Source organism: Crinia signifera, chromosome 12 (genome assembly GCF_055691185.1).
Source record: "Crinia signifera chromosome 12, ASM5569118v1, whole genome shotgun sequence".
NCBI classification, from domain to species: domain Eukaryota; kingdom Metazoa; phylum Chordata; class Amphibia; order Anura; family Myobatrachidae; genus Crinia; species Crinia signifera.
This window is the reverse complement of record NC_139228.1, coordinates 34937641-34951308: the sequence shown is the minus strand read 5'-3', so window position 1 is coordinate 34951308 and position 13668 is coordinate 34937641. Positions and strand designations below refer to the sequence as shown.

The 13668-nt window shown below is 47.1% G+C and overlaps 1 protein-coding gene across 6 annotated transcripts in view; it reads right to left on the bottom strand.

Annotated features, from left to right (window-relative positions):
* Positions 1–13668, bottom strand: part of SYNE2 (spectrin repeat containing nuclear envelope protein 2) — a 351025-nt gene that overhangs the window by 302025 nt on the left and 35332 nt on the right. For all 6 annotated transcript variants that reach the window (XM_083167027.1, XM_083167022.1, XM_083167024.1 and 3 more), the window contains exon 2: positions 11059–11175. In XM_083167027.1, the coding sequence (XP_083023153.1) occupies positions 11059–11140 (82 nt within the window). In that variant the 5' untranslated portion in view covers positions 11141–11175. The remainder of the gene's footprint in view (positions 1–11058; positions 11176–13668) is intronic.

Here is a 13668-nt window from a genome sequence, read left to right as displayed (position 1 = left end):
GTGTGAAAACGACCATACTGTAGAGCCTCGAAAGAGGCTACCATCATTCCCAGTAAACGCGTGCACGTGTGTGCTGACACCCTTCTCAAAGACAAAACGTGTCGCACCATCCTTTGAATTGCTCGCACCTTGTCCAAGGGAAGCGAGACAGTCTCGTTTTCTGTGTCCAAAATGAGCCCCAGGAACTTTAGCTTCCTTGACGGAGTTAGATGAGACTTTTTGAAATTTAGAACCCAACCATGGTCTACCAAAAATTTGCAAGTCACCATGGCGTGCTCTACCAGCTTCTCCCGACTTGGCGCTTTGATCAGCAAATCGTCCAAATACGGAATAATTGTTATTCCCTGGAGTCTGAGTGCTGCAATCATACACGCCATGATCTTTGTAAAAACTCTGGGAGCCGAGGACAGGCCAAATGGAAGAGCCCGAAACTGGTAATGGCAATCGTCTATTGCAAACCTCAGAAAACACTGATGGGGTTCCCAAATTGGAACGTGCAGGTATGCATCCTTGATGTCTAACGACATCAAGAACTCTCCCTTCTCTAGAGACGCCACCACGGACCGAATGGACTCCATTTTGAACCGCTGATAACAAACATGGAGGTTTAAGTCTTTTAAGTTTAGAATAGGACGCACCGAGCCGTCCGGCTTGGGCACCACAAAGACGCTGGAATAGAAACCTCTGCCCTGCTGTGATGCAGGAACTGAAACCACTACTCTTGCGTCTAAAAGACCCTGGATGGATCCACGCAGAGCCTGACTTTCCTCCTCTTTCCTTGGCAGACCTATCCGAAAAAATCTTGAGGGGGGAGACGACGCGAATTGCAGTTTGTATCCCTGGGAGATGCTTTCCAGAACCCATGCATCCCTGCAGTGGGACCTCCAGATTTCCGCAAACTGCAACAGACGCGCGCCCACAATGGGATCCCCCACGTGGGCTGCGAGACCGTCATGCCACTGGCTTGTCAGTGGCCTTGGGATCTGGCCTGCGGGCAGTGGCGGCCGCAGTAGGGGCCACTCTGGCACCTCTTCCTCTACGGCCTCTAAAGGAAGAGAAGCCCCCTCTTGCCTTACCTCTGAAACCTGATGGGCCACGAAAGGCACGAAAGGAAGGTGCCACAAATTGGCGCTTTGGAGGCGGAGCTGAGGAGGGTAAAAACGCTGATTTGCCCCCCGTAGCCTGGGCGATAAGTTTGTCCAGTTCCGCACCAAACAACATATCACCTGAAAAAGGCAGAGCTTCAACCGCCTTCTTAATCTCAGCCTCAGCCTGCCACGGCCGTAGCCAAACGGCCCTTCTGGCCACAACAGCTGAAGCCGAAACCTTTGCTCCAAGGGACGCCACGTCTGCAGACGCTTCCCCTATATAAGTGGACGCGTCTCTGATGAATTCAGCCAATGACAATAAATCCTCCTTAGGACTGTCCTGCTCTAAGCCAGACACAAGCTGAGAGGCCCATACCTCCATGGCCCGAGCCACCCAGGCGGAAGCCAACGCTGGTCTTAACAAAACCCCCGCTGTGGAGAAGATAGACTTTAAGGTAGTATCCAACCGCCGATCTGGCGCCTCCTTCAGGCCGACCGCCCCCGGGACTGGAAGAGTCGACTTCTTTGAAAGCCTAGAAAGAGACACATCCGGAGTAGGCGGAGCCTCCCATTTTTCCCTGGATTCAGGGGAAAAAGGATAGAGAGACTTAATGCGAGAAGAAATTTGAAATTTCTTATCAGGAACTTTCCAGATATCTAACAGCGGGTTATCCAGCTCGGCCGAGTCTGGAAAATACACTGGCGTCTTCTGCACACGGCCAAAAATAGAAACCTGAGGCGGAGCCCTCGTTTCTTCTAAATTTAAAGTAGACCTAACAGCCCTGATTAGGCCGTCTACACCCTGAGCGTCCTCCTCATCTAAAAACTCCTGAGGAGACTCCTGAAATTGTGGAGTTACATACTCACCATCCTCTAAAACCTCTAGCCCATCATCATCATCTGAATGATGCGGAATAGCCAAAGACACCCCTGCCCTCCTTTTGGTAGCTACCGGTGAAGGAGGCTTCCTCTGTGAAGTGCCAGCTAGTGACTGTGACAGAGAATCCACAGAAGAAATAAGTGTCTTGGCCCAAACAGGCTCTGCTGCAGCCATGCTGGAAAGCTGAGACTGCATCAGCTCCCTGTCCTTCCTAGAGGCCACCAGTTCAGCAGTTAAACTTGCTAACACACTGTGAATGGGATCCACAGGAGGCTGTGGAGCCTGAGGAGAAACTACAGATGCAGAAGCCCTTGATAAATCATAACAGGGAGCACAGAGTGAAACACCCTTCATGTGCTGTGTATATTGCCCCTTGCAGCTCTTGCAAGCATACAGCTTAACAGCTGCCTTGGAAGAAGTACCCTTTCCAGCCATAATAGTACAGGTGTCCCAGTGAAACACAAAGATACACAGGCTCACCCTCACACACACACAAAAACAAACAACACCCCTTAGAGCACAATCTCCTGAATGAGAAAGCCTAGGGCCTGGATTGTCAATAGGGAGAGAGGAGCCACAACCCTCCCAATGCGTGTGTGTGTAAAATCCTCCGTCACTTACAGTACCCCTGTAGAAACGGAAGACAGCGCTCACTGAAGACTGCACAGGAAAGTAGAAAACCGCCTGCAGACCTCTGTAGCAGCAGTCACCTCTCCTCTGCGATGGCGTCTGTGCGGAAGAAGGACCTCCCACAAGCCTTTCTTCCCGCGCCCGCCGGAGACTGATGACGTCATCGTCGCGCTGACGCTGCGACGATACTGCCCGGCCAGCGCGCTCCATGGCCGCCCCCTGCATGGTGCCTCGCACCTCCTGCTCTGGACAGCGGGGGAAAACGCCGTGGACCCGTAACGCTAGCCGCAAGCAGCTGCGGCGGGTCCCCGGAGCCGATGCTCCGGTGGCTGGGTACTGGAAGGGAGCTGCATGCAGTACCGACCAGACCCTCCAGAGCCTCCAGTAAAGCAGGCACCCTGTCCAGGGACTGCCTGTATATTCACTAAAAAACGCAACTATTTAAAATAAAATAATCAAATAAAAACCTAGTCTCCCTGAGGAGACCTTGCCGAGGAGACCGACTCCTCCGGCACTTTTTTAAGACTGGGGTCTGGAGGGAGATAGAGGGGGGAGGAGCCAGCCACAGACGAAATTTTCACTTAAGTGCCGACTCCTCCTACGCACCCACTCTATCTCATACGTCAGTACTGCAGTGTCCCCTGCTGCGGTAGGAGAAAATAGGAATATTGGTCAAAAACAAATATGTAATTAATGAGATTAGGTAGACTTAGGTGGAAAGGAAAATAATTGAATTGTGCCTCTTTAAATCATTGACCGGGCACAGGGTAATTACAGCTGCTGAAGTAATAAACCATTTGTAAGTGGTGCCATTAGTGACTTGTGCAGTATTATTACCAGCAGGGTAGTGGCATGTGTGAACACGAGGAAAGCCACGCCTTGGTATAATATCATATACTCCGCAAACACGCACTCCATTTCCCAATTGTACTATTATCTCCCACTTGGCAGTACAAACAACACAGCAGCACATACAGGAGAAATACCTGCTCAGTTCCCTATTTTGTGAAATGTCATTTTCCCAATGTGATTACAATTTACTTTTCCTCTAGCGACTGATTACACGTAAAGAAAAAAAATCCTGATACTTTGGTTTTTTTTTTTATATGGTGACAGTGGGGCTGATTCAGCCGCATTCAGGACGCTGCGAATTGCCAGCCGTTCCGATTTTTGAAGGACTGCACATCCATTCATGGTGAATATTTCCAAATGGATTTCCCTGTGTGCATAGCTGCAAACGCATTTTCAGCCGTGCACTGGTGTGGGTGGGGGGTGGGAGGACAGGCTGGCAGGGCGGCGTTGACGCTGGATGGGCTCCGAACACTCGCAGCGAGCAGGTCTGAAATTGGGCCCTGTACAGGCACCGTAACAATTAAGATGTATGTTCTCCAGGTCATGTAAAGATGCAGCTTCCAGTGCAGTCATCCTGCAGAGTGACGCATGTATAGATCAGTCTGTAAGTTTGTAATGCGGTGATGGTACCAATGTTTCTGCAAATGTAGCCCATCGGATGGGAACGGGGAGGCAGCAGTTTTAAAATGGTAGGCTCTGGTGAATAAGCCTTTAAGACTCTGCAGGGTGGGGTAGAGTTCCTGAAGTGGTAAGAGGGAGACACAAGAGGAATCTTGATGGCAGGTAGCCTTAGCCAGTGTGGAATCCAAACACAGGATGGTTACAGAATGCAGATGAGAGGAGGGATGTTATAGGGTGATGAGGTAAGAGCTGTAGTGTGGGAGGAGGTTGATTAAGGGATCTGTGAGGGTGACGAGGCGGATTTGGATTCTGTAATGTATGTGGAATAATTACAGGGATTGCGGGAGCAGGAGTCAGGAATGGAGAACGGAAGAGGAAATCAACCTGGCCTTGGCATTGAGGGCATACTGAAGCACTAAAAAAGGGGAACACATACCAGAAAGGGGCATGGATCGTGGGTTAGGTCGACAGGGTCATGAGGTTGACATGCATTAGGTCGACAGGTCAACATGGGTTTTTTCACTATTTTTGTCCTGAATGTTGACACAGTCGACATGGACATTGAAACGTAGCACCGCGTCGCATGGCTTGCTGCGCTCGTCATGCTTCGGGCACTATTTTATTCTCCCACGCCCTAGTGGATGGTCGGGCATGAAATATCGCCTGTCGGCTCAAAAAAAAAAAAAAGTGAAAAACCCCCATGTTGACCTCATGACCGTGTCGATCTCACCCATGTCGACCTTCCGTCATGTTGACCTAATGCTTGTAGACCTAGTGACCGTACACCCCAGACAGGTGGTTACTGTAGCTGAGGCAGAAGTTAATGTGACAGTGGATAAGAGTTTTGGATGCAGCTCATGTGGGTAAAGCTTGTTTCCAGACAGTGGGCCTAATTCAGACCTGTTAGCAAGGCTGAAAATTAGGCAGATGGACAAAACAATGCCGCACTGTAGGTGGGGCAGATGCAACATGTGCAGAAAGTTGGATTTGGGTGGGGGGTGGGGGTGTTCAATCAGAAATCCAAAAATTTGCAGCATATGAATAAAGCAGCCAGTATTTACCCTGCACAGAAACAAAATAACTCCCAAATCTAATTCTCTCTGCACATGTTACATCTGCCCCACCTGCAGTGCAGCATGAATTTGTTTATCTGCAAAAATTGCAGCCTTCCCAACAGGTCTGAATTAATGAAAAGAAACCTCTGCCAGGGGGAGCCGCAGAGGCAAGCTCCTGCAACCAGCGATTATAATGGGGCTGAAAACAGGAGCGCACACCTGGCGATTTATCGACGGGGCACACTCCCATCACGCAATATGGTCACCAGTGACCATATTGCCAGCAATATCAGCCCATATCGCTGCCGTGTGGACACAGCTTAAGCGACATCTGCACGAGTGGAAGCTCTGAAAAGAAGAAGAGTAAACTCTGAATATGTAGTGTTTTAGGTATAAGAAAGGATTTGCTTCTGATTATACAGCGGCCAGTGGTGCAGTTCACATTAAGGGGCAGATTTATTAAGCTTGGAGAAGAGATAAACTGGAGATAAAGCAGAGAAAAGGTAAAAGGAGAGAAATCAGCTCCCAACTGTCTTTTTCAAACACAGCTGATTGGCTGGTGCTTTATCTCCTTTTACCTTTTCTCCGCTTTATCTCCAGTTTATCTCTTCTCCAAGCTTAATAAATCTGTCCCTTAGGGTCAGACGTATCAAGCTTCAAAGGGCGAGATGTATCAAATGGAAAATGCGGTAAAACCCCTGTTTTACCGCATTTTCCAATGTATCAAAAATGATACCGCACTGAATGGTATCGCCACCTTCGGGTGGCGATACCCTATAGAATCCTATGGGCTTCTTTTCGCCGCCCGCCGACGCAAACCCGCCGCCTCGCCGACCCCCCCTCTGGCTTACCTTCCGGCTGCAGAAGGAGGAGGAGGCGCCGAGGATAGCCTGCTTTGCTGTCCCCGGCGTGAGGGGAGAGCGTGGCGGCAGGGAGATGACGGAGACCCCCCGCACACCAGTGTACAGGTATCGCGGGGGGCCTCCGTCACCGCACCGCGATGCCAGCCGCATATGTTAGTACATATGCAGCAGCATCGTGGCGGGGGGGGGGGGGGGGGGGGCGGCGAAGGGCGGCGATGTATTTTAATACATCCCGCCCAAAAAGTGATAAAGTGGAGCGTGATAAACAACCAACCAATCAGCTCCTACCTGTCATTTTTCAAACCCAGCCTGTAACATGATTGTTTATCATGCTTCATTTTATCACTTTTTAAAGCTTGATACATTTGGCCCTTAGCCCTGTATCTAAATGACCACACAGTAATAACAAGCTTTTAGCCCAATAGCACTAACGGGCTATCCAGTTACAGTCCATTGTCACTGTGCAGTAAAGGATCCGGATGGTGTAATATAGGGGGAGATTCAATCGCCGTCGAGCATCTCCCGTGGGGGAGATGCTCGACGGGCCCTATTCAATGCTGTCTTCCCCGACAGCATTGAACAGGGTTTCCTGTCAGAACGAGCCCGACATCTCTAGCTGTCGGGCTCTTTCTGCCGAGAACAGCCGGGAAGTGACGAGCTGCCGGCTGCAGCTCGTCACTTCCCGGCCTCAACTCGCGGCCACGCCCCCTTCTCGCCGCTCGGCGGCCGGGACATTGAATCCCGACTGCCGAGCTCCAGGCGAGCTCACCGAGAACGGGACAGGGGCACGGCTGTCGCGCTAGCTCGACAGCCGTGCCCCTGACATTGAATACCCCCCCATAGTGTTCATTCTAGCACCCGCCATATTTGAAAACCCATGCTGTTCCTCTTCCCTGCCTGGGGTGTCGCTGTCTGCTGTAGTGCTTCTAGCACAGTGTGGTCTGTATATCAGCACTGATATGCAAACCAGACCTGTGCTAGAAACACCACAGCAAACATGGACACCGCAGGCAGGGAAGAGGAACTGCATGGGTTTTCAAATATGGCGGGTGCTAGAATGAACACTATAATGGTTAGCATTACTGCCTCAGAGTGCTGAGGTCATGGGTTCTATTCCCACCATGGTCCTAACTGTGTGGAGTTTGTATATTCTTGCTGTGCGGTACTCCAGTTTCCTCCCACAATCCAAAATATACTGATCGGTTAATTAACTCCCAATAAAATGAGCCCTAGAATGTCTGTGTGCGCGTGTACATGTGGTAGGGAATATAGTGTAAGCTCCTCTGGGGCAGGGACTGATGTGACTGTTCAAATATTCTTAGTGAAGCGTTGCGGAATATGTGTGTGCTATATAAAGAACTGGTAATAAATAAAATAAGCAAGGCATAAGTTCCAGACCTATGTATTATCACCCAAATAAACAGGTCTTCCGAGAGTGCTTATTGGGGATTCTGCTTCATGTGCTTGAGAATCAGAATCCCTGATAAGCATCAGCCAAAAGGGGCTCATACACGGTCCGTTTAACGGATCCGTTTGGGTCTTAATTAGCACGCATCGCATCGGATCGCATGCCTAGTGCATGCGGTGTGCATGCAATGCCATCCGATGCGATGTATAGCAAGTACAAAAAGTATGTGCAGCACATACTTTTTGTACCGTACTATGAGATGCGCGGGAGCGGGCATCGCATAGTACAAAACGGACGGTCCGGGAACGGCTCCTTAAGAGCTAACTAGACCCATAACCCTCGGATAGGACCGTAAGCAACATAAACAATACAATATAAAAAACACTGCATAAGGCTAGTTTTGATCTTTGGTGGACAAAAGTCTTATATAATAAAAGTCTTATATAATAACTCTACCAAAAGAAAACTCAGTCGTTCCTATATGTTTTTATTAAACTTCCTCTACGCTTCCCCAGAGCACAGAAAGTGAAACAATGCAATGTGCAATGTGTCTCCTATAGCAAGCGCTTATATCATCTGTCAGAACAGGTTCTATATCCTAGAGCCAGTGCGGGGAATATTACAGCAGTCAGTCAGTAAATACCAATACGGCAGTTTGAAGTTCTTTTATTTTCTGAAATAAATCCCAAAGCAGGAAAAAAATATCGGAGCTGCTGACACAATAAGACAATATTATGGATCAGGGCAGAGCACGGGGTGGTGAGACGTGATTCACACATGAAACCTGGTCAGAGGAAAAGGGTTACTGGAATTTGTATTTATCACAGAGCCCTGTTTTATCTACAGGTGTGTTTCCTAAATAAACAGGGAGTGGTGAAAATATTACAGGATTGTCAGATCGCCCTTTGTAAGTTCAGATATAGGTTTTAACAAATGCAGAAATAAAAATTATTATTATAACCTATAAATAAAAGTACGGAAATGGTCCTCTCGATGACATCTTAATCTGCTGACATGGGGACAAGTGCATGGGGAAATACATGGTGAGGCAATGGAAAGACTATGGGGTGTATTCAATGTGGCCGACGAGTGGTTTTTATGGTGAGGATGGCTTGTTTTCGGTGAGGAGCACCATTTAACCCCCTATGTTCTGGGGAAATCCTCACTGTGAGAGGACGGCGATGATTCCCCGGAGCGATGAAGTTGGCACACTGCTTGTGCAGTGTTGAAGGAAGCTCCTACTTGCGGCATGCAGTCCCCCTCAGTCGCTCTGGTGACCACCGCTACTTGCTGTCTGCAGCACAGCCCGGCCGATGATGTCACTTTGTTGCAGACAGGCCGTGAGAGCGAGTGAGAGGTACTGCATGCCGCAAGTAGGAGCTTCCTTCAACACTGCACAAGCAGCGGCAGCCGTGGCACTAGAAGCTGTGACCACAAGCCTCCCCCATATCGGAACATCCAACGGGGACGGGCAGCTGATAATCTCCAAACACGGAGTCCCTGACCAGCACCTGGGCCAAGGTAGGGAAAGTTAGGGTAAAAGACACAGAGATACATCAAGCTACTTGAAGAAGGAAATACACGCTACCCATCAAACAATCAATCACTCAGAAGAGTGTAAACATTTTAATTAACTTTTTCTTTCCTTGGCAGGATATAAAGGTTTGGCTTATCTTATTGTATTATATAAATTTGACACATCCCTCTTTTTGTACAAAGCGCTCCTAACAAAAATGAACATTTAACACTATCTAATATAGGAGCTGCTAATTACACAATATAGCACGGTTATATATACACAAGATAATCCTTTATTTATATGGTCATTAGGTCTACATGCATTGGGTCCACCCCTGAAGGTCGAAACCTAAATTGGTTGACATGGGTAAGGTTGACAGGGTCTGAATGTCGGCACTAGCATTAAGTCGACAATGGGAAAACCGACAGTCAAAAGGTCGACATGTGCCAACAGGAGGCATTTCATTTCCTACCATCCACTACAGCATGGTGGGAGAATAAAATAGTGTGCCAAGTGTACGTACGCACGAGGGGACGCAATACACTTAGACTGTGTCCATGTCGACTGTCAACATTTGAAGAAAAAAAAAAAAACATGTCCACCTTTCGACTGTCGACCTTCCCATTGTCGACCTAATGCTTGTGTTAACTTTTAGACCCTGTCGACCTACAGTATTTCAGGTGTCGACCTTACCCATGTCCACCTTCAATGGTAGACCCAATGACCCTTACCCTTACTAAAACCAAGAACCATAAGAAAAAAAAATGGATGAAAAATTCTGGTTTTGTATAAATGTTTTTTGTCTTGAGAAAGTTCCCATTTCCAAGGGTACGAAACGCGTTGACGCCTACTTCCGCTTTACAGCAGAAACCTCCCACTGTTTGTGATCACAGCCACACGCTATCTTGGAGCCGACTCACGCTGCTCACTTGAGCTCAAACTACAAGCCAGCCGACTACATTTTCCATCAGCCACTACTGCCCACGGCTCTCCATCTCAGCCGGCAGCAGATTGGAGCCTCCGTCTCTCCCCTCCGGCGGACGTCACCAAGCCATCGCTCCGGGTAGAGCCCCTGCCACCATCGGGTTCCCCGTCAGAGCTGCAGACACAGTAACATCACGGACACCGGGTCGAGCAACCTACAACATCGTGCTCCCCGGCCCCTCCAGCTATCCATTCTAAGGAGGGTGAGCATATGGTCCTGGACATTAGTGCGTTTCCCGAATACCATCCATCTGCGTTACACGCGCTAAAAAGGGTACTGCGCTATTGTCATCTGTGTATATTCTATCTGCCTGCTTCCATCGTTACTGGCTTGTGTCCCCCGCAACCCTCCCCCCTTCTCCCCTTGCTATTTAACAGCTGAACTCTGCTAAATTAACAAGACTGGCTATAATTCTGCTATCAGGCATTTATTTTATGATCCAAGTGGAGAGTGTTTTCTGCTATACATTTCTCTATTGAGCATGCTTTATTGTATCTGTTTTTAAATATATTTGTATGAATTTATATATCTTTATTTATATTCTTTTTATATAAAATTTGTTACATTACTATTGAGTGTCTCCGGTTGTCCTTTTGTTCAGCAAAAAGCTCATAGGCTCAGCAGCGCAGGTGTAATCAATTTCTTGTCCTATTAACCCTTAGTGAGATTTAGCACTCTCACTTACACCTTGCAGCAGCCATCCTTATATACGGTTTTGATTATATCATCTTTTTTGGTTAAGCCCTTTTGCTTATCTAAAACAGCGCCAGGATCTGTGAACTTGAGGGGCTCTTCTTGGGTCCTCTTACGCTCACAAAAATCCCATTTTGTATAAATGAAGTAATATTATTTAAAAACACAAAATCTTACACTTCAAGGCTCCCAGAATTTGACAGGTCTTTGGATGGGTCCAATGGACTAGAGCAGGAGAACCGAACTACCCGATATACAAACCTCCACCATGAACATCTCCTGTGCGGGACTATTGCACCCACTAGAACCACAGTGGGTTTGCCTGATTGCTGCTGCTGGAATCTAGCGTGGTCTTATCTCATTAATTAAAAACAAATCAATCTGCTTATATTTTGGTGGAATTAATCCTTAACAAGTGCAATATACTTTACAAGGATTGCTAGAAGACAAAACAGAGGAGTTACCTTGGAGAACTTGTTGGCGCTGGACTATGGCAAGCTGCTGGTCCTCTCCTGCGGATATCGAGGATCCACTGTCGGATGACATGTTGAAGACCTCATAGGTAGGGAGACTGGATAGGTCTGTAATACAAAACAAACTGGCTGCTAAGCTTCAGAGTGACTGCTCAGGGCTAGAAAGGAAGGTGCGTTATCAGCATTAGGAGCTGCAGAGATCTCCACCCTTTCTGCCCTACGGCTATTTATAAAATATACAGAGATATAATGTATTGGTTAAAAAAAAATAAAAAATAAAAGTCACTTTGTTTTAAGGATCCCTCCTTTGAAAAAGCAAAATATTTTATTTTATTATTTACCCATTGTAAGTGGCAGTAATATTAGTGAATATGGTTATTTTTAGATTCGTATACTATAGATGTTATGTGGAATACTGCACTAACAGGGGGATTGATAGAACAAGGAAGTGAAGGGGGTAAATTTACTAAAATGGGTGGAGTTCTATTGAAGATGGGATGTTGCCCATTGCAACCAATCAAATCGTACTTCTTATTTACTTAGCACATTCTAGAAGATAATGGACAGAATCTGATTGGTTTATATGACCAGAACCCCCATCTTTGTAAATGTACCGCTTGGTGAGCTGAACATAAAAGCTATTAAGGGGGGTATTCAATCTGAGATTCCGACTGTCGGAAAAATCAGCAATTAAACACCTCCAATCAGTGGACATCAATGGTGGGCGAACTTACCGGTCATTTTTGGAATCGATGAATCAAAGATTTTGATTTGGAAGATTAGTTATATTGCCCAACTCAGGCATCGGGAGAAATGGGAGTTTCAAAAATTCTGATTTATGGGTCCCGATAGAAAAGGGAGATTACAATTTAATATAGCAAAATTTAAATGATCATTTAATAAGTACAATGACCATATCTATATTATAATCCACTGAATGGAGTAGCGGTGTGCGAAGAGGGCAGCGCATGTATTCTAGTTGGCTATAGAGACAACCCCGATGTGCACATAGGGGGTTATTCTGGTACAATCGCAAAGGCAAATTCATTCTCTAATGGACAAAACCATGTGCACTGCAGGTGGGGCAGATGTTACATGTGCAAAGAGTTAGATTTGGGTGGGGTTTGTACTTCAAACTGATATCTATATTACAATGTAAAAATAAAGCAGCCAGTATTTACCCTGCACAGAAACAAAATAACTCACCCAAATCTAATTCTCTCTGCACATGTTACATCTGCCCCACCTGCAGTGCACATGGATTTGTCCATTAGAGAGTGAATTTGCATTTGCATGTGAACCAGAACAACCTCCATATTCCTGAGGGAAAGATTAAATGAATAATGGTCTGCAAGTCCAGGACACACTGTAAGAGGATCAGGTGTGTGCATTAAGATTTGGTGTCACCCATTGTAGGTCCACCCAAGACTACCTTGCTGCTATTTCTAATATTGTACAAGGAACTCCTGAATATAACCTAATACATAGTAATAGTATATTCTACTACACTGCAGCACAAAGCAGTAGTTCTAGATCTTCTCCATTCTTCACACAGTTTTGTACATCTTCCCCGTAGTTCTTTCTAGAGTGAAGTATATCCCTCCCTGCAGGCTAAATGACAATGTTTGTTCTATGCGTACACTGAAATAAATGCAAATCTATACAATATAAAGAAGAATCAAGGGTAGTTATTACATAACACTGCGGTTACTCTGTTATGCAATGTGTCACTTTTCTGTGACACATCGGAGTCCTTAAAAATATAACTTTTTATCTGAAATTGCCCACGTAAAGTTTTGGTGCAAAAAATACGTGACTTTACCACAATTATCATTCTCCCATTTTCAGGTGATAGCACATGGATAAGTATCCGGATTCCATGCATTATCATGGCTCGGAGGGCTGCTTATAAGTGCCAGCACCATGGCTTTTCGAACAGCCTTCTGTGAATAAATTAGATGGGGTAAATTACCAAAGCTAATTGAATACACCCCTTAAGGCCCATACACACGGGCCAATATTAGGGCTATTTCTAAGCGATTTGACTAGATCACTTAGATATTAAGCGCACATCGCCCCATAGAAGCCTATGCGACACCACCCCACACGGATCCACGCGACTCCCCCCTCACCTGTGACCGGGTAGCTTCCTGCTGTGCTGCCCGGACCATTGACCTCCTACTCGCTAGCCCAGCATATGCGATTAATATCGTTGTGGTAGCCAGTAGAGGTGGTGGTAAGGGGCGGCAGATGGTAGTGCATTCTGCCCTAAATCTTGACTGCATGCCATTCAAATCTAATCATCCCCAATGTTCTTTAGCCTGAGAAACCTGGCCGCATGGATTGCACAACGTGGTTGCATCGAGGGTGTGCAGCTATGTGTGCTGAGCAAACCCACCCATCACCTGTCACCCCATGCATAGGTGCCGATTCTAAGGGTGCTCAAGGGTCCGAGCACCCACAGGCCCGAGTCCCGCTGCTGGGCCACCATATTAACTTGCTAATTTGTGGCTGCAGCACCCACATCGCCGGACCCGCCACCTGGGAAACAGTATGCCAGGTTCTGTCCGCGGAGTACCTGCACTGTGGGGGCAATTTATG